This window comes from Dendropsophus ebraccatus, chromosome 8, assembly GCF_027789765.1.
Source record: "Dendropsophus ebraccatus isolate aDenEbr1 chromosome 8, aDenEbr1.pat, whole genome shotgun sequence".
NCBI classification, from domain to species: Eukaryota; Metazoa; Chordata; class Amphibia; order Anura; family Hylidae; genus Dendropsophus; species Dendropsophus ebraccatus.
The window spans coordinates 83,387,687-83,415,461 of NC_091461.1; the positions used below are offsets into that span (position 1 = coordinate 83,387,687).

The 27,775-nt window shown below is 42.4% G+C and overlaps 1 protein-coding gene across 2 annotated transcripts in view; it reads left to right on the forward strand.

Annotated features, from left to right (window-relative positions):
• Positions 1-23,841, forward strand: part of UNC93B1 (unc-93 homolog B1, TLR signaling regulator) — a 49,896-nt gene extending 26,055 nt beyond the window's left edge. For both annotated transcript variants that reach the window (XM_069980781.1, XM_069980782.1), the window contains 9 exons: positions 1,974-2,127; positions 5,737-5,898; positions 6,008-6,134; positions 6,215-6,308; positions 6,399-6,526; positions 7,261-7,443; positions 8,033-8,306; positions 19,485-19,603; positions 22,009-23,841. In XM_069980781.1, the coding sequence (XP_069836882.1) occupies positions 1,974-2,127; positions 5,737-5,898; positions 6,008-6,134; positions 6,215-6,308; positions 6,399-6,526; positions 7,261-7,443; positions 8,033-8,306; positions 19,485-19,603; positions 22,009-22,326 (1,559 nt within the window). In that variant the 3' untranslated portion in view covers positions 22,327-23,841. The remainder of the gene's footprint in view (positions 1-1,973; positions 2,128-5,736; positions 5,899-6,007; positions 6,135-6,214; positions 6,309-6,398; positions 6,527-7,260; positions 7,444-8,032; positions 8,307-19,484; positions 19,604-22,008) is intronic.
• The last annotated feature ends 3,934 nt before the right edge of the window (positions 23,842-27,775 follow it).

Here is a 27,775-nt window from a genome sequence, read left to right on the forward strand (position 1 = left end):
AGCCATCTTATGGACAGTCTCGCCTCGAGCAGGGCAGTACAGTCTTGAGGAGGGGAGTCTGAGTTTAGCCCTGTGAGGTACACAGGGAGCTGTTGTCAGTAAGTGCAGTGAGTACAGTTACTATACATACTGAAAAAGTTTACTATAAAGTGGCCAATTCCAGCAAAAAAAAAATAAAAATCTTTCAAATCGACTGGAGCCAGAGATTTTTAATTTACTCCTATTAAAAAATCTCTTCTTATCATCTGCTTTATGTCCTCCAGGAAGTGGTGTATTCTTTCCAGTCTGACACAGTGCTCTCTGCTGCCACCCCGATCTGTGATAGGAACTGTCCAGAGAAGGAGAAGTTTTCTATGGGAATTTGCTACTGTTCTGTTCCTGAGGGCACTGTGTCAGACTGAAAAGAATACACCCCTAGCTGCAGGACATACAGCAGCTGGAAAGTACTGAAAGGCTTGAGATTTTTTAATAGAAGTAATTTTCTACTAGATACTAGTTAATTTGAAAGAAAAAAAATCGCTGGAGTTCTCCTTTAAATTTTTCTGCCATTAGGAACTGTTTGCTATTTACAAGGCTCTGCTCTTCTATGCCAGCCAGCTTTTAACCCCTTCCCTCCCAGGCTAATTTTCATTTTTTTGCATTTTTGTTTTTTCCTCCTATTGTTTAATTGGCCATAGCACTTGCATTTTTTTTTACCTACAGACACACATGAGAAGGTCTGTAGGAATGAGATAATTTAGTATTATGCATGCGGCGATACCAAACATGTTTGTTTGTTTATTTATTTTTATTTATAAAATGGGAAAAGGGGGGGATTCAAACTTTTATTAGGGGAGGGGATTTTTTATTAATAAAACGTTTTTTTTTGTTTTTTTTTTACATACACATTAATTAGAAGTCCCCCTGGGGGACCTCTAATACAACTACACGTATCTCTTATAGAGATCAGTGTAGTATACTTAATAGAGCACTGATCAATTAGATCTACAGATTGCTGAAACGGGATCAGCATCATTCTGACGCTGAGTCCTGTCCTGGCCAGTACAATGGACTCCCCCTCCATGATCACATCACGGATCCACGGGGATCCAGCCACTAGACACCAGGAATGGAGCTATAAAAGACATTTAAATGCAGCTGTCATGTTTAAAAAAGCAGGGGTAGGGGGAAACATAAAAAACAATTTTCCCGTGCCTCTTCAGTGCTGGATTGCCTTTCTGGGACCCCCGCCAGGCACCACTATCTTCTCTCAGCTGACGTCCCGACCTGGTTGATTGGCTGAGCGTGCAGTCCATCAGCCGGGAAGGCATTTTCCCCTTGGCGTGACATCATCAGGCTGGGGTCCAGAGCCCGTGTAGATACATGGGCATGAAGAGAGGTAAGTTAGGATTCTGTATTAATTTTCCCCCTCCTGGTTGCCAAATAATAAAAAATGACCGGTGAAGTCCAGTGAAATTTTTTATGAAAGTATTGTATTGCCCCCCCAAAAGTTATACAAATCACCAATATACTGTACACTTATTACGGGAAATGCACATAAAGAGCTGTGGCTGCTTTAGAGGATGATGGCAGAGGGATGCTCAGTGTCCCTCCAGTGCCCTGTGTCCCTCAGTGTCCGCCTGCAATCATCCTCTCTAGCAGCCACAGCCCGCACAGCTTTTGGAGTCGGGTCGTCACCATGTTATCCAGGAAGTGAAGCCTTGATGCAGTAGTAAGTGTAGGGAAAAAAGCACTTTATGTGCATTTCCCGTAATTAGTGTATATTGGTGATTTGTATAACTTTTGGGGGGCAATACAACACTTTAATAAAAATTTTCACCGGACTTCTCCTTTAAGCTTGTCTATAACCATCTTGGACAGAACGGCCAACCTGGTAACTTCTTTCAGGATAGAATTAAAGACTACATTCTGGATTACAGTAGGAATATGTACTGACATAAGTAATGTCATAATGTTGTCATCACTTTTTTTAGGGCTACTTGAGATGCAGCTGATTTTACATTATGATGAAACTTACAGAGAAGTTAAGTATGGTAACATGGGACTTCAGGACATTGATAACAAGATGCTGATGGGCATTAATGTCACCCCAATAGCTGCCCTGTTATATACTCCTGTCCTTATCAGGTTAGTGTGTACTATATTTTGTAGTATTATATAGCTAACTATAATGCAAGGTAATATAATGTAATTTGTGGTAGGGAAACTTATTAGTGAACAGAAGTAAAGGACATTGTTCATTTCTATCTTTGGCAGTCCTATAGAGTTTAAAGGCAACAGCAGTGCACATGTGGTGTCCCACCACGGGTGTTGCTATTAGTTACACCATTTGCAAAAGTCTGTACTTATCTGTGTAAGTGGTAATGTAGTAGTACCAGAGTTTTACCACTAGGTGTCGTTATGTTTAACTGTATTTAGATATTGCACAGCTGTCGAAACTAAAGAGTTATTGTTTCTTATGTATCACCTGGATCTATAGACCAGTGAGAGTTCTTTCTTCTTCTCTCCTATCACCTTTCTCCTTACATCTCTCACACGCACTCCTCACCCACTCACAGCACACCTTATATGCGCTGTAGGAAGGAAGTCACATGGGTAGAGGAAGTGTAAGGTCGTCTTACTCTGCATTCTGTAGAGGAAGGACGCAAGCTAGGACGGTCCCTACAGCAGTCAAGTTGGACCCTCAGTATCCAGTTAGTTGTGGTCTAGACGTTGAGCAGAATACATGCACATGCAAGACCTAGACACAGTTTCCCTCTAGCAACACCTCTAAACACTATGCAGTGTTACCCAGTCGCTACTAGAGAGGGCAAGTCAGGGATCAACTCAATACACGCCGAGAACCAGAAGGAAGGACAGTATCCGTAAAGAGTAAAGGAACTGATCCGGATAGAGCAAAGTTGCTAGAAGCCTAGGCACTCTATCTTGCAGCGCAGGTGTAAGCAGGGAACCCTCAGCATACTGCTCATCCCAGGTAACAGGGGCTGGGGCTTGTTGCACCCTCTAGGATGGATGAGGGGCCCTCTGAGGTTCTGTCGCCTGAGGGCCCACAAAAACCTGGAGCCGGCCCTGCTGTCAATGCCCCATATTTACTCTGCCTGATGCACCACAATTGCCTTCATGTGAGCATGGCATAGTGGGAAAGGGGTGTGGCCTAAAATGCCATGCTATGCACCAACATTTTGACACATTACCTTTTAAGGAAGTGAGACAACTATTAGTTGTAATAGGTGTAATCTAAAACCTACCAGCGCAAACTTAGGGGGCATTCACACGCTGCATTGTGTAATGAATGACCTCCCTGCATATGTAATGATAGCTGAGTGGCTGTCATTACACATATGATCATTTTACTGTTACTCAACAAATTACAAAGTTAATATTACCAATAATACCATTATACAAGGGACAAATAATAGTGTCACAATGATCATGACCACCACATATGGGCTGAATGTGGTAGTTATTGAATGACAACTACTACACAAAGACAAACCTTTACCCCCATACAGTAACCATATACTGTTAGATACCATCTCCACACAGGCTCTGCAGACCCTATAAGTAATTATAGTGCAGTTACATCCAATTACTTACAGGGAGTCTCTACTTGGAGGTGTTCTTTTTCCTCTTCCTTTTATCTGGCCCCACCAGACCTCCATGATGACTTCTTCCACCCATGACTCGCCCCTTAAGCTCACTAGGTTAAGTTGATGTAGTGGCAAAGTCCTTGAACAGCTTTCTCTCTCCTGTCTTGTCAATTTCCCTGTCAGTTCAGAAACAGGTTCATTAGAGGAGATTTGTCCTATTAGCCTGAAAGCAAAATCTTCTCTTCTCCACACAGTGCCGTGTTCACTATATTCTCGACCCAGATCTGTCCTAGATGTAGACAGCAACCTGAATAGATTTTTAGCTTGCTTTAAGCATGTGTTACAGGGAACTAAAACTGATTAGGTCTGAAGCTTAGCATTTTGCAGGGCCTAGCAAAGAGCAAACAGGCCGTGTCTGCACATTAGTCTAAGCTGGCCTAACTATAACATTCCAGGTGTCTGGGAAGAGAGTTAGACTTAGCTTTGCAGTGATTGGTAAAAAAACAGAAAAGGTTTAACCTGGGAGAATATGATGCCGGGAGTGGGGAAAGTTTTTGCATCTTTGTGGCACTGTAATGACACAGCCGTGAAGCTGCGAAGTTTCAAACACTTTCACTGCTCCTGGCATCATACTGATATGATGCCTAGCAGGAATACAGTAGAGTCCACTACAGGGCTTCTCTGTCCCTAGGTTCCGTGTTATACCTTATACTGTGTTAGCCCTTGCAAATCCAAAATACATTAGTGAATGCAATACTAGCTCTGTTTAGCAGTGTGACAAGCAAAATGACAGTGCATACAAATGAAATCTGAACACAGATTTAGAAACTTAGCGAGGGATTCCTGGCCTCCGCTATATTTATAACCTTTCACTTCTAATAGCTTAGATATGGGTACTGCGATGCTGCATAATAGTGCCCCCTTTGTGCCACCAAAACACTTATATGGTTTACTTGCCCCTTTTGCCCCCCCCCCCAGCCTGTAGTTTTGCCCCTTACGGCCCCTTAAGTGATCTAAAACGAATGTACCATCTGGTACATTGCTTTTTTTTTTGGACATGGGCCAATCGGCGATGGCACGGGGATGCCCATGGCGTGTTTTTTGTTTTGTTTTGTAAGCAACGCCCACCATTCTTTTGCCGTGCATTGGCCCAGCTCTATGCATTCGGGGCTGGCCCGCTGCCCCCAGGGTGACAATATTCCCTCCCCTCTGTGACACAGCTCCATTAGGCCGCTTGAGAGAGCCAATGCCTCTCTGCTCCACTATAGCTTTAGGCTGGGTTCACACTACGTATATTTTAGTCAGTATAGTGGTCCTCATATTGCAACCAAAACCAGGAGTGGATTAAAAACACAGAAAGGATCTGTTCACACAATGTTGAAATTGAGTGGAAGGCCGCCATATAACAGTAAATAACTGCCATTATTTCAATATAACAGCCGTTGTTTTAAAATAACAGCAAATATTTGCCATTAAATGGCGGCCATCCACTCAATTTCAACATTGTGTGAACAGATCTTTTCTGTGTTTTCAATCCACTCCTGGTTTTGGTTACAATATGAGGACCACAATACTGACTGAAATATACGTAGTGTGAACCTAGCCTCAGGCTGCGTTCACACTACGTATATTTCAGTCAGTATATGTATATTTCAGTCAGTATTGCAACCAAAACCAGGAGTGGATGAAAAACACAGAAATTGAGTGGATTGCCGCCATTTAATGGCAAATATTTGCTGTTATTTTAAAACAACGGCTGTTATATTGAAATAATGGAAGTTATTTACTGTTATATGGCAGCCATCTACTCAATTTCAACATTGTGTGAACAGAGCCTTTCTGTGTTTTTAATCCACTCCTGGTTTTGGTTGCAATACTGACTGAAATATACTGACTGAAATATACGTAGTGTGAACGCAGCCCCAAACTGTATCTGCATGTTGAGGACATAGGTACAATTAACATTGGCATTTCCCTGAACCACCAGGCACACTAGTCAGGCCATGTACCCTGGGTGGCACATGGCCCATCTAGTGTTCTATGGCTGAAACAAATGTAAATATGCCCCTGATGGTAATGAACTATAAAATCGCTACCTTCGAGGTCATGTATGCTGTACAATTCTTACCAGACACTTGCTTTGCAGGTACTTTGGTACAAAATGGATGATGTTTCTATCCTCTGGAATCTATGCTTTGTTTGTCTCTACCAACTACTGGGAAAGATACTACACACTTGTACCTTCTGCTACAGTAATTGGAGCCATGATAGTCCCCTTCTGGGCATCCATGGGCAATTACATTACCAGGTAAGAGTCTGACTATTTTCCTTGACCGTACAAAAGACAAGCTTATACTCTTTTATCCTAGAATAAATCAAACTTAAATCCCAGAATACAGTGGGTTTTGTCATTTCAGGATGGCTCAAAGATATTATGAGTTTGTAAATTATAAGGAGGAGAACACACGAGAGCAGCGGAGGCCTCGAGGAGCAAGCCATAAATACATAATCATTTTTCAGAGCATTTTCTTCTCTATCTTCCATGTGAGTGGCCACCAGTTTTATTTTTATACAACTATCTGTGTCTGACCTATAATTCACACATCTCTCACTTCTCTTTACAGCTGTGCTTTGTCTTATCCCAATTTCCAGTTTACTTTTTCCTTAGAAAATTGTTTTATGGATATAACCACACATTATGTGATGTCAAGCAGTGTGGTAAGTGAGCAGCCACTCTAAAAAGAGTTCTCAGAGGTTCTGTTCTACACTAAATTGCAAACTGCTATGTGTTGGCCAATTTTTTTGCAGGTGCCTCTATACCAGGTGGACTTCTTCCAGGGTTTAATGTGACTGTCCTACGTTCTCTGCCCTCCAGTGTGAATCTTATTTATATTGAAAGCGCGCTTATGCTGGTAGCCCTGTCATCTATGCTGTTGGTAAGAGAGGGGAAAACGCTTTCTAATTATCAGTTGGAAATTATGTTTATGATGTGTCTACCTAAAGGGGTTGTCCAGCAAAAATATTTTTCTTACAAATCAACTGGTGTCAGAAAATTATCTAGATTCCTAATTTACTTCTATTATAATGCCTTTATTTTATTTGTATAGCGCACACAGATTGCGCAGCACTTCAAATAGTTTTGCCAATTATTGCTTCCTGTCCCCAATAGGGCTCACAATCTAAATTCACCTATCTGTATGTTTTTGGGTGTGGGAGGAAACTGGAGTACCTGGAGGAAACCCACGCAAACACGAAGAGAACATACAAACTCTTTACAGATGTTGCCCTTGGTGGGATTTGAACCCAGGACATCAGTGCTGCAAGGCTACTGTGCTAACCACTGAGCCACCATGCTGCCCTTCAGTTTGACACAGTGCTCTCTGCTGACATCTCTGGCCGAGACAGGAACTGTCCAGAGTAGAAGAGGTTTTCTATGGGGATTCATAGAAAACCGAGACAGAGTTCCTGTCTCGGCCAGAGATGTCAGCAGAGAGCAGTGCCAGACTGAAAATAAAACATTTCCTGAATGACATACAGCACCTAATATGTATAGGAAGACTTGAGATTTGTTTAATTGAAGTAAATTACAAATCTATATAACTTTCTGATATCAGCTCATTTGAAAGTAAAAGATTTTCGCTGGACAACCCCTTTAATTTCTTTTATTTAGATTTTGATCCTCTGTGGTTCTGCATATCGTCCAGCTGAAGAGATTGACCTCCGTAGTATAGGCTGGGGAAATATATTCCAGTTACCCTTCAAACATGCCAGAGACTATCGCCTGCGCTGTTTGGCTCCTTACTTCATTTACACTGGATTTGAGGTTCTCTTTGCCTGCACTGGATTTGCTTTGGTGAGTGACATCCCCATTTATGATGCACATAAATACACTACAAAACTCTTTATAAATGTTTTTCTAAAAATGTATTTTGTATGACTGCCCTGCTATTTGTCACTATAAAACTGTCCATGCATACTCATAAGTGTTCAGAGAAATAGTGGACATCAATTAGTGCACTGTACAACCGGAGTTATTGTCCATAGAAACCAGTATGATCACTATTACATCATTTTTAGCTACAAAGTGATTTTGGCAGTAACTTTCATACATGAGGCCCAATATGTCATATTATTCACTTTCATGATTTATTGATTTCTGCTATCTTCTGCAGATTTTAAAGTGTACCTGGCATGACGAATAAAAAATTGTGAGACACCTAGTGGCCAGTTTTATTTTATTGTATTTCCTATAGAAAAAACAAACCAAAAATCAATCAAGCAAATTGCATAGATGTAGTATATTACCTCTCCTGCTGATAACAGTATTTATTAATAATGACACTGCCCATTTAAGTACCAGCAGACAAGCAAGTAGATAATTATATATTTATCATTCCCGTATTTGTTTATTGCTCTAATCTTTTTACCAATCTTTTTACCAGGGCTATGGGGTATGCTCTATTGGGCTGGAGAATCTTCCATATATCCTAACAGCCTATGGTCTATCAGCCTGTGTCTTCTCTTCTCTTGGACTTTCCTTTCTCCGCCTTCCTCGACAAATTCCATTGACATTTGGACCATTACTCCATTCTTGTCTTCTCATTGGCCTGTTTTTCTGGAGTCCAGCTCCCAGGGATCAGTCACAGAGTCCCCTGCTGTATTTGGTGGCTGTCCTGTGGGGTATTGGCACTGCAGTGAACAAGACTGGCGTCAGCAGTAAGTATTTTCAATGCTAGGCTAGGTTTACCCTCCGCACAATTCTGTTTCTCTTCTCTGTTTTGATCACTGAGAAATGGAACAAAATGGATCAGTTGAACTCCCCTTTAATTTCAAATGGTGTTTATTGTGCTCTCTTTGTCTCAGTTTTGCTCTGTTTTCATCAAATTCATCAGTGTTCAGTATTTTGGGACGGACATAAAATTTTTTGTCCGTTCAAAAGATCAGAACACAAACGGAAAATGCACATCCATTTTTTTTAACATTCTAGTCAATGATGCAATGATGACAGATCTAAACAGAAGGAATTTCCGTTCACAAGTTATCTGTCAATATCCTTTATGATAGAGTTGATATTAATAAGCCAAACTGCAAACTGAACATTAAAAAATTGATAATTTTTCAATAAGTTTGCTCATTAGTTTAGTTATTGTGCTTATCCATTCATTTAATATGGAGGGATCCATTCATGAACAGAGACAAATGCAGGTTTGAAACCATGCTTATACAGTGGTGCCCTGGATTACGAGCATAATGCGTTTAGGGGCCATGCTTGTAATCCAAATCCACTCCTATACCAAAGCAAATTTTCCCATAAGAAATCACTGATATGTAGACAATTGGTTCCACACCCCAAAAATAATCATTTATTATTCTGAATAACATGTAAAAATAATAAAAAAAATATATTTAGAAACAGCAGAATATGTGATATTATAAGTTACTGTACAGTAATGGAGAGGATGGGAAACACAAGGGCTGACAGAGACTGCAGGGAGCATGAAGGAATGAGCGGGGAATATGTGGGCACATACATGCAGCACTCTCTGTCCGGGGGGGAGGGGTTACAGCTATGAAGAGATTACCCCCACAGTCCTGTCCCCTGATGTAAGCCCCAGCCTGAAGTGGATCTGCCATGATTTGGAAGGTGAGGGAGACTTCCTGGGCCAGAGTACAGTGCTGTAGACCCTGCTATGCAGACCATACCCCTCCACCACTCGCCCTCCCACCCAGTACAGGGAGCTCTTAAACCAAAGCAATGCTCTTAAACCAAGTCACAATTTTGAAAAACTGTGAGCTCTTAAACCAAAACGCTCTTAAACCAAGTTACTCTTAAACCAAGGTACCACTGTACTTTACTTTTTGGTAGAACCTTTTTTTTTTAGTTGATTTTGTTATGTTGAACAGGAATATGTTTGTATGTTTAGATGTGGAATGAAAGTGTGAAAGATGCAATAGGGGATGATGATTGTGAGGACATGGAAATCTTGTGGGTAGAACTTTTGGTTTAATCTATAGACCCCTCAAATATCAATAAGGAGACAGTACCCTGTATTGCTGCATACATAAGTAGAGTGGGCTGTGCAGGCAAACACAGTAGTGATAATGAGAGATTTTAACTACCCAGATATTGATAGGCATTAAGGCTTAGCTTAGTCTCACTTTTTTTTTCATACGTTTTTACGAAACAAAGCACTTACTACATATTACACAGAGTGACAATCTGATAATAATCAGCTGATGACAACGATCATCAGACGGCTGATGAATGTGTAAAGAAAATATTAATGTTCATACACAGGGCTCCAGACTAAAAAATTTACCTAGGAGCCATTGGCTCCTAACCTGAAAAATTTAGGCGCCAAATAGAATATTTGGTCGCCAACATTTTAAACCATGTAAAATTAATGTTATGTTAAATGGGACTTACTGTGTGCAGAGGCCGCGGCAGCATCCTCCTCCTTTAGATCCTTTCTTTTCTTAGTTTGTATATGGTTGTCAAGTTGCAAGTTTCCATGTTGAACGTTTTCAGTCTGACTCAGTACTTCAGCTTCACTTGGCTAGCCTTCTAATGAGGCTTACTCTTCTGAACTTGAACTTAAAGGGAACCTGTCGACCCCCGTGCCGGGGTGACAGGCTCCCAACCCCCCGTTAGAACCCCCTATACTCACCTCATCTTCACCCCGCTTCTGAAGATGGTCGGGGTCACGGAGATCTCAGCCGCTGCAGCCCGGCGTGCGCTGAGAGATGAGTCCAACGCTCAAAGAGAATGACGGGAGAGTCCAGCGCTCTGTCATTCTCTATGAGCGTTGGACTCATCTCTCAGTGTGCGCGCCGGGCTGCAGCGGCTGAGATCTCCGTGACCCGACCATCTTCAGAAGCGGGGCCCGGCGCGATGAGGTGAGTATAGGGGGTTCTAACGGGGGGTTGGGAGCCTGTCACCCCGTCACCGGGGGTGACAGGTTCCCTTTAAAAGCTTGCAACAGTCTATACATACTGAGCTAGACTTATGACTGCAGCCATAGTGACCCCCCACAAGATGTGTATATAGATAGATATATCTCTCACCTAGTGACTAATGCAAGTGACCCCCTACAATACAGACACCTGAGGGGCCCTGATAATAATAATTGTGCATATATCTATCTCCCAGTGTTTGCAGCCAGTTTGCCCTACACTTATAGATGGCCCCCTCCCCTTATAGATGCCCCCTCTCTACCCCCATTATAGATGCCCCCTCCTCCCCCCCATTATAGATGCCCCCTCTCCCCCCCCCTTATAGATGACCCCCCCCCTTATAGATGACCCCCCTCCCCTTATAGATGGCCCCCTCTCCCCCCCATTATAGATGCCCCCTCTTCTCCCCCCCTTATAGATGACCCCCTCCCCTTATAGATGGCCCCCTCTCCCCCCCCCCATTATAGATGCCCCCTCTTCTCCCCCCTTATAGATACCCCCTCCCCTTATAGATGCCCCCTCTCCCCCCATTATAGATGCCCCCTCTTCTCCCCCCCTTATAGATACCCCCTCCCCTTATATATGCCCCCTCTCCCCCCCATTATAGATGCCCCCTCTTCTCCCCCCTTATAGATACCCCCTCCCCTTATAGATGCCCCCTCTCCCCCCCATTATAGATGCCCCCTCTTCTCCCCCCCTTATAGATACCCCCTCCCCTTATAGATGGCCCCCTCTCCCCCCCTTATAGATACCCCCTCCCCTTATAGATGGCCCCCTCTCCCCCCCTTGAAGATGGCCCCTCTTCTCCCCCCATTATAGATGCCCCCCTTCTCTTCCCCCCATTATAAAGCCCCCCCCCTTTCCTCTATGCTAAGCAATATTTAAAAAAAACAAACACACAAACTCACCTGACAACCCGCTCCCCCGGCGATCCTCTTCTTCTTTAGGTGCTGTCCCCGGCTGATGCGCGGCTGCCGGGGGTGTCCCATCCTATCCCCGGCAGCGCGGCGCGTCAGTGTACGCCGGGGCTGTGACTTCTGACACAGGAAGCGTCTCTGACGTGCGCTTCCTGTGCCGGAAGTCAGGGCCCCAGGCAGCTCACTGATGCGCCGCGCTGCCGGGGATAGGATGGAACACCCCCGGCAGCCGCGCATCAGCCGCGCATCTTAAAGAGACAGCGCGCCGCCGCCGGGGCCAGTCGCAAATGGCGCCCAGATTTATTAATCTGGGCGCCATTTGCAAAATGTCAGTCGCATTGGCGACCATTTTGGTCGCCATCTGGAGCCCTGATACATACCTGTCCACGTTCAATGTGCTGCTGCCTGCTCCCTGGTAGTTCCTGGATTCTGCCCACAGTGAGGAGCATGGACAGGTATTTATGAACTTTATTATGCTACACTAAAGGCAAGGGCTGTACGGACATCGCTAACTATGTCCGTGCATCCCTTGTTGCACGATATTCAAGCCGTATAAGTCTCAGTAAGCGCTGATCTAGCAGATCAATGCTTGTTTACATTGGTGATCGGGCCGTGTAATATGGCCCTAAGGCAAAATGGAATTTATCCCACCTATTAATTGGTCTAAGTGGTCTACAGTCAATCTAATGCAGAACTATTGTTTTGCACACCCCCAAAAAAATCATGCAGGAAAATTCTCTGGTAATGCAGCCATACTTCCTCATTCAGAATGCCATACATACACATTTTAGGTTGGCAAATGTAACATCCAACCTGAGAGCTAATGTAGATATGACATCGGCCCAAAAGGCAGAGATAGGTGGGCATAACCATATCATATGTCAAAAGTCTGAGCTAGGGTGTCTACATCTATGACATTTGGCAAAAAAGAGCTACCCACTGGTTGCAGTCAAGTCCAGGGAGGCCACTCCCCAATACTGGCCAGAAGGCAGTTGCCAAGTGAAAGTGAGCTATGTGGTGTTCTTTAGTAAGGAGAATTCATGCATCCACCCACTTATCTAGGTAACAGAACTTAACAGGTGGTTAAACTTGTTTGGAACCTGCATTACCTCAAACAAAAGCCGGAAATAGAGAGTGAGCATATTTGAAAATAAAAAATTAAAAAAACTGTCAACAATGGGAGGCAAAGAGCAGTAAATCGAGATTAGGCAAATTTGATAAAGAATGTATTTGTAAAAATATTTAAGTTGACGAGTCCTATAGTTTAACTATATTAGCTGTGATGGGAATAATCCTTTAAGTTTATGTTTTCTAATATAGACATTAGTAATAGACATGCTAAACACACAGATAACCCTCAAGCCTCCTTGACCTCCATGACCATATATTTCTATATACTGTCTGTAATTATGGACAGTATAGAACCTATTGATTCCTATGGGAAACGCACACAAAAGTTTTTTTTTAAATGTTCTGTATATTTTCAGAATGTCCTGTCCACATACAAATGTGATGGCTAGATTGTCCAGGCAGCCCATAACAGATAGCAGCGGTCTGATAGCAGCAGATGTTGAAAGACAAACGACTGCAATGATCAGCAGACATCGTGCATGTCAGCTGATCGTTGCCTTCTATTACACAAGACGTAACTGCCAATATCATCCGAACACGGCCGATATTTATTTTGTGTAAAAGGGCATTAAGGGAAAGGGGCAGATTACAAAAGATTCCCTTTTCCAATAAGAAAAAAATGTTGGACAATCTATTAAGGCCCTTTTTTTACATGGGCCAATTATCGGGTGAATAGGTTTTATAAGGACACTGACTCCTGATAATTGGCCGAGAAATAGAAAGATGTACAAACAACCTAGTGATTGTTCATGTGGTCCAGATTATGATTGGTCAAGTTGTGTAATGCCTCATTAAATAAATGCCAGTGATTAAGACTGGCTACGTAAAATGGCCTTAAATTGAGTCTAGTGCAAATCTACAAGAATTTAGTGAAACATAAAGAATGCATGGTGGCTTTAAAACTACATAATTTTTTCAGAAGTATATAAACATTCATAGCACTTTGTTGCTTATTTTGAGTTTGGAATTTAAGTAGAAAATCCACCTTAAACTACATGTGACAGGGATATTGTACTCAGGTGAAATAAATGCTAAATCATCCCCCTCCTGGAGATAAACAAAATTGTTGTACACTTATTACCTTTTAAGTCTCCTACCCCCATTTCTGAGCCTGCTGCTTCTTGCTGAAGACACAGAAAACTGTGTGAGAACTGTTCATCCATATCCCCCTCCTCTCCCCCTCCCTTCCGACACATCTCATGTAAACAGAGACAGAGCGAGCATCTCACACACAGTTTTCTGTGTATTCAGCAGAAAACAGCAGGCTCAGAACTGGGGGAAGGAGACTGAAAAGGTAATAACAAGTATAGAAATGGGATCTACTGGTGGTATGTGGAAATGGGTGTCGGGTGGGGGGAGGGGTGTCTGCTGTTTTGTTTTTTTTGGGTGTGATGGGGGGGGGGGGGGAGATTGATCGTCTTGTGCCTTGAATGGTGAAAATTGTTTTTTTGAATGCCAGAGGGATTAATGAAAAAATTAAAAGATATGCGGTATTAAGAGAACTCTTGAGACACCTTCCGGCTATAATTTGCATTACAGAGACGCATCTGGATGCGGATAGGGTTCAGGTCCTAGACCGCCGATGGGTGTCTCAACAATACCATGCTGTGTATTCAACATATGCAAGAGGTGTGAGTCTTATGATACATAAATCCATTGATCTGTGTCCTATTCAAGTGGAAGTAGACATTGAGGGTAGATATATCTTTATGGCCTGCAAGCTGGAAGCGGTTCCGGTGGTTTTTGCTTTTGTGTATATTCCCCCCCCCCCCCCCATTTTCCATAGATGTCTGTGTTAGGTTTCATGGTTTCGCTGCCAAATATAGAGACTGGCCGTTCTTTATGATGGGTGATTTCAATGCTGTGCCCAACAAGGAACTAGATAGAGTGAGGGCGAAGGGTAAGGATAATCTTAGGATTTCAGGCTCGCTTTTGGTTAAGCTCATGGACGAGTTTGGATGGCTTGACGCATGGCGACATTTACACCCAGGAGAGAAGGGATTTACCTGTTATAATGCTTCACATGGAGTATTTTCTAGGTTATTATTGGTTCTAAGAAGAAATGGGAGAAGATAATTAGTGAGAAGGATCATGAATTTTGGGGAAAAGCTTATGGGAATGCTAAGAATTATATCACTGATAAAAAATAGGGATGGTCCGAACTGAGTTCGGTTCGGATTCGTACGAACCCGAACTCTCGGCAATGATTCCCGCTGTCTGCCCGCTCCGTGGAGAGGGTGGATACAGTGGGAGGACCGCCTGGAAAACTGGGATACAGCCTATGGCTATGGCTGTATCCCAGTTTTCCAGGCGGTCCTCCCGCTGTATCCACCCTCTCCACGGAACGGGCAGACAGCGGGAATCTGATGCCGAGCGTTCGGGTTCATATGAACCCGAACCTTGGCAGGTTCAGACCATCCCTAATAAAAAACACAAGATTACACAATTTTTTTGTACACACAGATTGTATTATTCACTGGCTGATATTAAAAAATGGCGTAAAGAAGATCATACAGGCTGTAATAGATGTGGGTTTGAGGATCCGTCCTTGGATCATCACTTGTGGTTATGTGTAAAAGTAAGGGAGTTTTGAAGTGAAGTTTTCACAATTATGATACGATTGTTTGAATTAGAGATAGAAGATGAATATGTATGTGCAATATTGGGAGTTATGGAGGATCAGCATTTGTTGAAAACCACTAGAATGGTGATTTATAAGTTATTTTTTGCTGCCAGGTTGATTATTCTGTGGAATTGGGTTTCGCCTAACCCCCCCAACAATAAAGGAATGGAAGGTAGTGGGTAGTGAAATACTTAGTCATGAACTCTGGCATAATAAATTTATAAAGAAAAATAAGGACGGGACCTTGGAAGAACTAGTTGGGAAATGGGAGGGTTATTGGAGTACATATTAGGTTTTTTTTTGTTTTGTTTTTTTCAACTTTATTTACTTAGTTATTTTTTTTTCTCCACCAGCATATAAGGGGGGGGGGTGTAGACAGTATACAATATACTGCCCTAAAGTTGAGGAGGGTTGGTACAACTACAGGAGGTATATTGGGAAGATAAATCTAAATACCTGATATAAGTGGTTGTATTCTCCTTCCCAAAACGAGATTTGTAACCTGTGGAGTTTTCTCGGGGCGCCTGATGTACTGCTTCTTTTTCTGAGGGAATAACATAGTTTTGGGGGGGGGGGGGGGTCCTGCTCCTCCCGGCCTTTGGGGGGCTGGGGGCAGGGGGGTGCCGGCGTCATGGCGGACTGCGTCAAGTGTCACATGGTTTCAGAATATGATATTTTTTGTCCCATTTTGTATGTATTATTATTTTACTTATTTATTTTGTGTGTGTGTGTACCCCCCTTTTGGCCACTGTCCTCTGACATAACTAAGCTTATATAATAAGTTCGCTAGATTGAGGTTTGTGTTTCTTGTGGAACGGCTCCCTGTCCATGATATATGGGCAGGGGGAACCACCCTGGGAGGGGCACGAGGGGGTCTGGGGGTTCTGATGAGCGGAGCTCTACGGATCCTCTCTGGCATGATTGCAATTAGTTCTGGACATCAGTCGTGCCCTTGAAAGGGGTGTGGGTGGTGTGAAGACAACAGAATGGATGAATGAAAGGAGGTGTAGGGAGGAAGGTCAAAGGGGGTGGTAATTTGTTTATTTTTCTGGTTTATTTGTGTATAGGAATATGCACATGTATAAATGTGTGTATACATCTATGTGTATATGCATCTATACGTGTATCTATATAGTTAATTTTTATTTAATGATTTATTTATTTATTTTCATTTATTTATTTGTTTATTTATTTTGTGTTGTGTGGCAGAATTGGGTCGGTTGTGGGGTCGGCTCCGGCCTGTGGCCTGGTCTTTCTAAGGGGGGATGGGGCAGGACCGCCTATAGGAATATGGTAGTCATTAATGTAATTAGTATAGTAATAGGAGGGGTGATAAAGGGATGAAGAATTGTTTAGATTAGGTCTTATTGGCGCCCCGCGAAGTATACTGCATCAGGAAGTTGTTGTTTATGGGAGTGTATTTCTGTCCAACAGATAGGGAGGGGGGATATATGGTTGTCTTTGTTAATGGTGTTCATTGATTTTAAAGTATTCTTTATGAAAACAATAAAAACATTATTAAATAAAAAAAAATGCATAAGGTGGCAGTGTCATTTATAGACAACAACAAAAAAAAAAAGAAGTTGCTTTGCAGTAGAGAGAGTAGAGGAATTGCCAGAGGGGCCTTGTCCAAGGTAGAAGTGTACTCTGCCGAAACAGTAGAGGTGTTTAATAGAAGAGATTACTCGTAAGTCTGACCGCCTTATGCCCCCTACCCAACCTAGGTGGGTAATACAAGCTCCAAGCTTGTTATCTGGGTTAAGCAGACTTCCGATACTTCCCAGTTGTCCTGCACTGCGCAGTAGAATACATAGACTCAGCGCAGTAGTATATGCAAAGGATTTCCAGCAACTCGGTATAGTCCAAAAACTTTATTGAAGCTTCACATAAAATCCATAAATATAGGTTGCTTACGCGTTTCAATCGTACTCAGTCTTAATCATAGTTATGATCAGTCCGGGTCTGAGTGTTTCGATCAGGAGATAGAGCCGGGAGAAGCATGCTGCAGTGCATCCTCTCCTGGCCCTGAGTCACGTGACCAGTGGGACTGTACAATTGAGCTCTATGGAGCCTGACTGATCAGTCCGTCTGATCATGTGACAAAGCTGTGAGCGTCTTCTCCTGGCTCTATCTCCCAATTGGTACGGGTCTGAACCCTCAGACCCAGACCGTTCAAAACTTTTTACATGTCTCTATGACATTTTTAAAGTTTTCTGAAGTGACAGTGACACTTTTTAAGGAATGATAGCCAGAGACAGGGCAACACCTTCACAAAAGAACTTTATGCCAGTCCTACTTTCAAGATTGTGGTGTGGCATATTGTATGGCAACCAGACCCTTCTGGTCTTAAAGGGGTTATCCAGCGCTACAAAAACATGGCCACTTTCCCCCTACTGATGTCTCCAGTTTGGGTGGGGTTTTGAAACTCAGTCCCATTGAAGTAAATGGAGCTTAATTACAAACCACACCTGAACTGGAGACAACAGTAGGGGGAAAAGTGGCCATGTTTTTGTAGCGCTGGAAACCCCTTTAATTGCAAAGGGAGCTGCCAGTAGCACATCTTGATGATGTGCCTGCTAAATTGCATTCAGCGTGGCAGAACATTTCTCAGACAACCACTAATAATCTCATTAATAGCATGCCAAGGTGTGCAAACCCATGTCTTTCTGTGCACAACACGCATACTTAATGCTAAATAAATTGAGTTGTTTGGAATATTTAAAGCGACTCTTTACCCACAATCTGTCCCCCCCCAAACAGCTTGTACCTTCAGATAGCTGCTTTTAATCCAAGATCTGTCCTGCGGTCCGTTCGGCAAGTGATGCAGTTATTGTGTTAAAAAACAACTTTTAAACTTTTAAAGTGTCCTTGCTCCCCAAAGTATTTGATAAATGTATTCAATCAGTACATTTGGAGGACGCAGAGCAGGGAGGAAGAGAGGTGCCTATGCATCTACCTCCCCCCTTCCTCCCTGCTCGGTGCTGGACATATATACACAGTTCTACTCATTCCAACCTCTGCTCATAGGATGAGCAGATGATGGGGGAGTAGTATCTGTGCTATCCCCATTACATCTGCCGCTGCCGCCGCACAGCTGCTCATCAGCGGCAGCGGCAGATGTTATGGGGATAGCACAGGGGGTAGATGCATAGGCACCTCTCTCCCTCCCTGCTAGGTGCCCTGCGAATGTACTGATTGAATACATTTATCAAATACTTTGGGGAGCAAGGACACTTGCTCCCCAAAGTATTTGATAAATGTATTCAATAAAAAAACATACTGTATATTTCATTTACATACACATGTATCAATTTAATAGTGTCCAGAAGGGGTGCACTATATGGTACTCATTGACTTCTATATATAGTGTGCCCCCTGCTGCCCCCTCCATTAAAATTACACCCTGATTTGTGACGTCGCGGTATTTCAGAGAATTTGAAGATTCAATTATGTACTAAATTAAAGTGTCACTGTCATTAAAAAATTTTTTAAGCACAAATCAATAGTACAGGCGATTTTAAGAAACTTTGTAATTGGGCTTATTAGCCGAAAAATGAATTTTTATCATGAAAAAGCAGTGTGAAGCTCTCCCCCTTGTCTTCATTGTTCTCCTATGGAGAGAGGAAAATGAGACACCAAAACAGGACAACAAAGAGTTAATTTACAACTACATGACCTGGCTATCTCCTCTGACAGTCAGCACTGACCTCTCTGATCTCTAAATACAGCTTCACCCAGCTCTGTGCCTGTAATCCTTTGTTCTCTGCTCTCTGCTGCCGACTAAATCCCTTTCCCCCCCTCCCTCTCTATAGAACAGACAGGGTTGTGTGTGATGCAACAAGTTACAATTTCATGATATTTTGCAGTGAATGGAAAAGAGGAGGGAGGGGGGACCTGGAAAAAGTATTTTTAAATGCAGATAATGGCATATTTGCCTAATAAACCCAATTGCAAAGTTTCTTAAAATCGCCTGGACTATTGATTCCTGCAAAAAAAAGAAGAAAAACCCCACAAAATACGACAGTGACTCTTTAAGGGAAATAGCCCTATATGTGCATTTCCCATAATTAATGTACATTACAAATTTGTCTAACTTTCCATAAGTAATAACATTAAAAAATGGTTTTGGTTGAACTTCTCCTTTAACGTGTTCAACATCATGGTTTCTTCTTCTTGTTGCAATATTAATGTTGAGGAGTGTAGAAAAATTTTCCAGATTGAGGAAACCACTGGGCTGTTTATTCACTAAAAATCCTTTATTTTCTCCAGTTATAATAGGCATGTTTTATGAAGACAAAGGCCGTCAAGACTTTGTGTTCACAATCTACCACTGGCTCCAAGCACTCGCTATATTTATTGTATATCTCTGGTCTGGACTGCCCATGATGGTAAGTAAATAAAATAGTTATTAGTCACTCATGAGGAAGTGTATACTGTGCACAGGAACTGAAAACAGCATAGCAAGGACTGAAATTCAAAATGAAATCAAAATGACAATTCATTTCAAACATACATACTGTTAGGAAAGGGAAAGGGAAACACAAGGACAGGTGAGCCCTGAAGCTGGCACCCGCCCCGCTGCCCCTAGTCAAAACCAACCGAGCAGCAAAGTACAAAATCGTGTCCAGAGGGGTAGTCAAAGGGTTAATAGCTGAAGTCAGGTAACCAGAGAATAAATGCAGGAAACGCTAGGTCAAGTAAACTAGGAGCTAGATTAGTATCTAGCTCCTAGTTTACTTGACCTAGCGTTTCCTGCATTTATTCTCTGGTTACCTGACTTCAGCTATTAACCCTTTGACTACCCCTCTGGACACGATTTTGTACTTTGCTGCTCGGTTATAGATAGTTCGCAGGCAAGAACATGATACAAATGCTGGTACTTATGGAGCCTGTAGTCCCAGCCTCAGGCTTGATTGGAGCTAAGGCTCCCGGTCCTGCACAGATACTGACAGCTTACTGGTGAGTCAGCTGTCGGTCAACAATCAGTGAGCACACACACAACACCTATGTTGATCAGCCAGGGGAGTGAAACCCTGGCCTCTGCTACAACATGGAATAGCAGAGCAGAGTAGGTAAAAAACATGAGGAGTTTGGCTGCTATGGATGCCGTCGTCGCGCCCCCCAGCAACCGGACTGAGCAGTTTTTATGAACGCTTTGGCCGCACACATCGGCGATGCCAGGAGCCGAACGCATGGCTCGAGTCCTAACACATACACACTTAACATATACAGTACACCTATGGACACATGCATGTGGCTGGAATCACAGAGTTTTTTTGCACACTGCCAGTGAAGTTTTTGTGCCAAAACCAAAAGTGGATCCAACAGAAAAGAGAAGTACAAGTTCTTTCTTTACATTTTCCATCCCATTTGAATCCACTTCTGGCTTTGGCACAAAAACTGCAGAGGCAGTTTAAAAACAAAAAACAAAAAGTCTGTGTGTGTTTCCAGCCTATGGGTACTTCACACTGAGGAATCGCACAGGGAACATCCCAAGAATTCTACTGCTCGCCCCACTCGCATCTCCGTCTATCCCATATACTCCATCCTATAGTCAGGCAGATTCCGCTGTCCACCCAAAGAATGGACATGTCAATTCTTTGGGAGGAACCTGCCTGACCATAGAATGGAGTCTATTGGACGGGCGGAGATGAGAGCGGGAGGGGACGAGCGGTAAAATCCGCAGAAAGTTATTCATGAGAATTCTGTAGTCTGAATGTGCCCTAAAACTTCCTTTGACTTCAATGGGAGCCTTAGCGTGTAACAGCCAGTAGAAGTGAAATTGAGGTCAGTGAGAGCGGAATTTCAGCCACTGACACCACACCTTTTTGCTGCAGAAATAAGCATGCTTAGCATAGCAAAGACCATGTGGTTATTAGTCTTATTAACCTTCCCTGTGGGAGAGGACTTTGTGTAACTTGCACAGAGCATGTGTGGCTTGATTGCATAAATGATTGGCTTGATGAATGGTTTTCTTGACTGACTGAAGGGCCACACCATTGGACAAATGCATTACACGTGGCTAATTGGGCACTTTGATGTGATGCAGCTGTTGGTCTTGTTCTGCACTGAGGTGCATTGTATGGAAACCTAGTTAGGCACAGACAGACCCCAAATACTGCATGTGTATGCTCGATTAGGGTATGTTCCCACTACGGAATATGTACGGGAGCATACCCTAATCGAGCAAACACGCAGTCAATTCTTTGGGCGTACAGTGAATTGAGCTTGAGAATATCATTAAATTAGTGGGACAGAGGGAACTTCAAGTGGAGTCTGCTGAGATTGAAGTTAATTCGCTATACTAATAAGGTGGTTTGGTGCTCTGTGTATGCTCGATTAGGGTATGTTCCCACTACGGAATATGCACAGGAGCATACCCTAATCGAGCAAACACACAGTCAATTCTTTGGGCGTACAGTGAATTGAGCTTGAGAATATCATTAAATTAGTGGGACAGACGGAACTTCAAGTGGAGTCTGCTGAGATTGAAGTTAATTCGCTATACTAATAAGGTGATTTGGTGCTCTGGGGGCGGACCTGCAGGGCAGATCTGTACACTGGGGGGCGGTAGTTGCACACCAAGTGCACCAAACCACCTTATTAGCCTAGCAATCTAACTGCACTGAAATGGCACAGAGGATGAAGGTAAGAAACTGTCTGTGATGGAATAATACTACAGCATGCTTTGTTTAAGGACTTTTCTTACCAGTGTTTATATTTAATTTTTATAGAGATACGGCATAAAAAAAATAAGCAGTATAATCTGTAGTCTGATCTCTTGCCATTCCAGGCCAAGCTGGGATTAATGCTGGCCTCTGCCTTGATATCTGTCCTCTCATACCTATGGATGGAGCGTAAGATTAGCCTCAAGGTGCCACCAAGAATCCCTAAGATTCCTTGTCCACGCCACAAAGTCAAAGGCTACCGTTATCTGGAAGAAGAGAATTCTGATGAGTCTGAATCTGAAGAGGAGGGAAACGACAATGAAATAGACAGGGGTGAAATATCAGTGAGTGAAGAAGAAGAAGAGGAGGACTACAAAAAGCAACCACTTCAGAGGCGAAGAACACAAAAAAAGGGTTATGAGCAAGCTGTGGAGGAAGAGTAATCTAGGCAGACATGGGCACACACTTAGTACAAAGACCTTGTTACTAAATTTGTACATTCTCATTCTATTGTATTCCTTCATCTTTCTCAGATATGTACTTTAATATGCAGTTTGTTTAGTACTATAAAATAAATTTCTTTGTTTTTTTATGTACATTTTGGGGAATTTATGAAAGAAGAAGGGGTCGGCATAGGACATAACCTAGTTTTACAACCCCACAGAACCTTTTTCTTGAGTGTGTAATATAGGCTGAAGGGGTATGACCTTGATGTCCCAAGGTAGCGCATGAATAACGCTATCTTCCTAGGAATGTTAGGTACAACTACTATAAACACAAAGCTAAAGGAGTTCTACTTGATGTGGACTAGTTATATAAAGCTATATGAATCCAAGCTTGACTCCACACTAAGGATGACACAAAGCAAATTTTAGTTAACTGTTATTACCAGACTAAACTCAGATCCATGTTACATGGAATCACAGTGTAATAAAAAGGTGCAGTGCTTACTTGTCTTCTGGAAGATACAAACATTTACCAATCTTAAAACCCTACCGTTCTTTATTTTGTAAAGGGTAGATTCACATGTACCGTATCCAGGAGCCACGGATGCAGCTGAGTGTAGATCCGTAAAAGTATGTTCCCGATGGCGAAGTTAAGAGGACCGGCATTTACATACTCTCAGCGGGATGACAATGTAATCACATATGTATTCACATTGAAACTGAGAGGGAAGGTATCCGCAGCGGAGTTTGCTGCGAACTTGCAGCGTGAAATCCGCTGCGGATACGGTATGTGTGAATCTACCCTAAACAGGATAAATGACAAAGCAGTCAAGAAAAATTGTGAAAGAAACACATTTAATAAGAAAAAGCAGGTTGTAACCTGAGCTGTAATAAAAATTTCCTCTTCTCAGCAGAAATCCATTATGAAGGATATTTGTGATGTTTAGGGGTCAAAGGCACTGGATTTATCTAGAGAGGTTCCAACTGTAATGCGCATTAATTAAGTAATGCACGTAATGTTAGTAACAAAGAGGTGAGGTGGTATGTAAAGTAAAACTAAGAATTCCCTGCTTCTGTATGCCTTACAAATAGCCCCATTTTAAAATACAGCTTGCTGTGGTTTGCTTAGTGATCTGGGGAGTGCATTTTCAGTTTTTCTGTATATTTCTTCGTGTTTCTCAGATTTGGCTTTTACAGTTCAAGTCTTTATAATAATCATAAACTTTGCATTAAGATTGCAACTTTTATTTGCAAACAAAGGTAACATTTGTAAGTCATCTTGGCTATGGGTCATACCAATTTAGATTGTTTTCCTGTAGATGTGTCAAAAACATTAACCAATCAGGTTTTAATTTTTGTTCCTAAAACAAACATGACTGTAACTCTGATTGGGGAGGAGCAGATGTTTAAATGGATGTAATATAATTTCATGCTATTTGAACAGATGTCATTTCTATTTTTGTACTGTGAGACCTTGCTTTTCCACAGAATAAATACATGTTTTGTGCGTGACCTTCTAGATACATTTCTTCATGTCTATACTGTATAATTCATATCCTTATACAATCTTATAATCAACTGATTACATTATTTTTATAGTCTTAACTATTAAAATCCATTTTTTCCTGTTGGGCTTTAGGTACAGAACAGAGCGGTAAGACATCCATAGAAGTTAAAGTGTCATTTTTATTTAAACGTAAATTCTCTTTCCTGTAATCCTAAGCAGCAGCACAAATAGGGGAAGATTCTATCTTCCTGTAATAATAGAACAGATGGTAAAAACAATTAACAACATAATTGATCCGCCTAAGAACCTGGCCTACCCTAGGCTCCTTGTGTAATTTTAACGACAATACATATGAAAAAAAATTGGGGAAGTAGTCCATACTGCTGCTTAGGATTACAGGAAAGAAATTTTACAGTAAGTAATGACACTTTTCCTTACGTCCTAAGCAGCAGCATGAATTAGGATGTAGCAAGCCACAAAAGAAGGGGGGGCTCCATTTTTTATTTGCCATATCTACCCTTCTACCGAAGGTTGGTCATATGACTTAATGTCCAGTCTATAAGCAAGAAGCAGTAATGCAGATTTTGTCAATGAGTACAGAATTCATGAACTTCAGAATTCATTGCCCTTTAAAGGGTGCTCTAATAGGCTTCCTGGTAGAATGTCCAGATGGTCTCTATTATCCACTTAGAGTTCGAGGATTTGCAGAATATTGCTTTTCCTCAACTCTTCTGTCACGGCTGCTGCGGAGTCCCGTGCTCCGGGCCGCCACCGCAACTCCTCCTCCCCGCGGGCAGCCGCCGGTGTCCCAGTACCGGGACCCGGCGCTTCTGCTACTTCGGCCCCTGGGGGTGCCTCACCTTCCTCCGCTCCTATCTCTCGCTGTGCCGGCCGGCGCGCGCGTCCCCGCCTCCTAGGGCGCGCACGCGCCGGCTGTCTCAGATTTAAAAGGCCAGTCCGCCCCTAATTGAAAGTTACACTGTATCACTCCCTATAAATCCCAGCATGCCCTGTCCCTCGTGTTGGAGCTTCTATATGCTTCCCATAGCGTTTGGCCCAGCTCCCTGTTGTTCCTGACCTCAGTCCTTGTTCCTTGTTCCTGTTCGCTACCCGGTCCCTAGTCCCAGTCAGCTGCCTTCCAACTGTTCCTGAGTACTGTCTGCCACCTGTGATTACGCCTACAGACCTCTGCCTGCCTACTGCTCCTGCCGCGCCTCGCCTGCCGTCACTAGCGACCAAGCCAGTGGTAGCGACCGGGGGGTCACCTGCCGCAGCAAGCCTGTCCCGCCTTGCGGTGGGCTCTAGTGAAAACCAACGGCCACTTAGACTCCCCTCTCTGGTGAGGTTTGTGCCATCGCTAGTGACGGTTCAGTGGATCCACGACTCCAGGCGTTACATCTTCTTCATTGAAGGGTTTCAGCAAGAACACAGGCAACTCAATCTGTTGATTTGTGCTAAACGAAAGATGCAACCTTTGGGTAAAATTCTCACCAACACCCAATCCTGAAGGAAAAGGTTGGGCTCCAAAGCACCCAGTGCTTAAATTTTACTTACCTGATTTGCTGTTGTCCCTTTTTAGATGTCTCAAAGGCATGCTGGTGCCTTTAACTCCGTAATGATCCCCTTGGAGGAAAGCATTTATCAGAGGCCTGCTTTGTAGAGAAGTTGTCCGGTATAAAAGAATGTTCAGACAGAAAGAAGAAAAATTGAAAGAACAACTGGAGCTCTGGTAAGATAGATCTAAGGAACATGAGACAGAGAAGATGAATAATAACATGTAAGATGCCCAATACAAGTATCAGAGAAACCTTACAAATTGCTGCAGATGTTGTTAGGGCCCAGGACCATAAAAAAGATGTAGCACTCAGGAACAGCCAGGTAACAAAGATAATGGACCCCGCCCTAATTTATACACCACACAGAGTAGAACCACTGATGCCCAAAACAGTCCATTTTTAAATCTGTTAGAGCTGCCAGTTATTTCTGAAGAAACTAGGGCTCAATTGGATGCACCATTAAACAACAAGGAGATTGAACAGGCACTGGTGGCTGTCCTTAATGGGTTGGCGGTCTCTTTGAGATGTATAAAAAATATCAGAAAGCTCCTGTACCCAGGAAGACCTTCCCCCCTCCATTTACAAAGCCATCTCAATACCAAAAGAGGGCAAGGACCCCCTTGATATGGGGTCTTATAGACCCATATGTTCATTAATTATATTAAAGAAAATATTCTCACTTTGGTGAGCAAAGACCAGAATGGCTTTATGCCAGGACCAGTTTGATCTTTTTGGACATCACTCAGACTTCTGGAAAAAGTATTCCCTGCTCCGAGAAGTATAACTCCAGAATGCCTTAAGTACAAAACTTTAATTGAATTATTGGAATCCTCTAGATGGGCACTGGTTCAATATGCATTATGGGGAACAGGTAAAATGTGGGGGAAAGCATGGAATAAAATTAAAAGAACACTAAGTATCACAAATAGTACTAATTATTTACTGTTAGGGGGGAATTTACATTTGGAACAATTGAAAAAAAATAGAAAATCAAGGAATTTGGTATAGAAGAGGGATAACTCATATAAACTACTTATTTAGGGAAGGTCAATTAAGTTTTTTTTTGAAGAAATTAGGCAGTAGTTTTCCTTACAGTCAGCACACTGTCTGATGTACTGTATAGTCAAATATCACACACTTTTCACACTAGTAGGGATGCTCAGTATTTGCACACACAACAATATGATTTTTTTTATTTAAACACTGGAGAAGATGGAAGGGGGTAAGAAAAAAAAATTGAAAAAAATAATTAACATGGTGCTAATAATACATTTACGAAGTCAACTCTGAGCTTTTTTTTTTTTTTTTTTTTTTAAAGAAACATGGGAGGGAGATTTAGGACCCATCTCTGGGAAGCAAATAACTTCTCCCTGTAAATTCACTCATCTCTACTGTTAATTATTCCAAAAATTTTTAAACAATCTGCTGGTCCTGCTGAAGTCATCAGTTTTAGCCAACATTTATTGAAAAGTGTTTGGGAACCTTAAGGATCTTGGTACTTTGTTGGCTGCATATCTCCTTTAAAGAAGCAATCCAGGTTTTTTTTATTTTTTTCCCATATAATGAACATTCACCATCACTAGTCCAACAGTGCCATCTGTTTTATTCCAGCACAGCTGTATTTATATTTTTAGTGTAACTGGGTCATGTGATCACCAGCCTGACAATGTTAAATGTCCTGGGTTCATTCTTTGGATGGACGACGGAATTTGCCCGTGCTTAGAATGAAGTCTATGACACGGGCGGAGACGCGCATGGCCGCCAGAGTCTGCATGCGGGTGCGAGCTGCGGCATCCATAGTGTGCACGTACCCTAATACAGTAATTTCAGTTGTTGCCTTTTCACCAAGCTGCTTCCTTATTGTCCTGTAGCCCATCCCAGCCTTGTGGTCTGTAATTTTATCCTTGGTGTCCCTAGACAGTTCTTTGATCTTGACAATGGTAGAGAGGTTGGAGTGTGATTGATTGTGTGTGTGGACAGGTGTTTTTTTTAATACAGGTAACAAGTTAAACAGGTAGGAGGACTAACAGGTCTATGAGAGCCAGATTTCTTGTTGGTTGGTAGGAAATTATATACTATACCTATTTCATGTAATGAAATTAAAATACAGTAGTGCCTTGGATTACGAGCATAATTTGTTTCGGCCCCGTCTTGTAATCCAAATTCACTCTTAAACCAAAGCAAATTTTTCCATAAGTAATCATAGAAATGCAGATAATTGGTTCCACACCCCAAAAATAATGATTTAGTAATCTGAATAACATGTAAAACTAATGAAACAAACATTCAGAAACAGCAGAATATGTGATATTTTAAGTTACTGTACAGTAATGGAGAGGATGGGAAACACAAGGGCTGACAGAGACTACAGGGAGTATGAAGG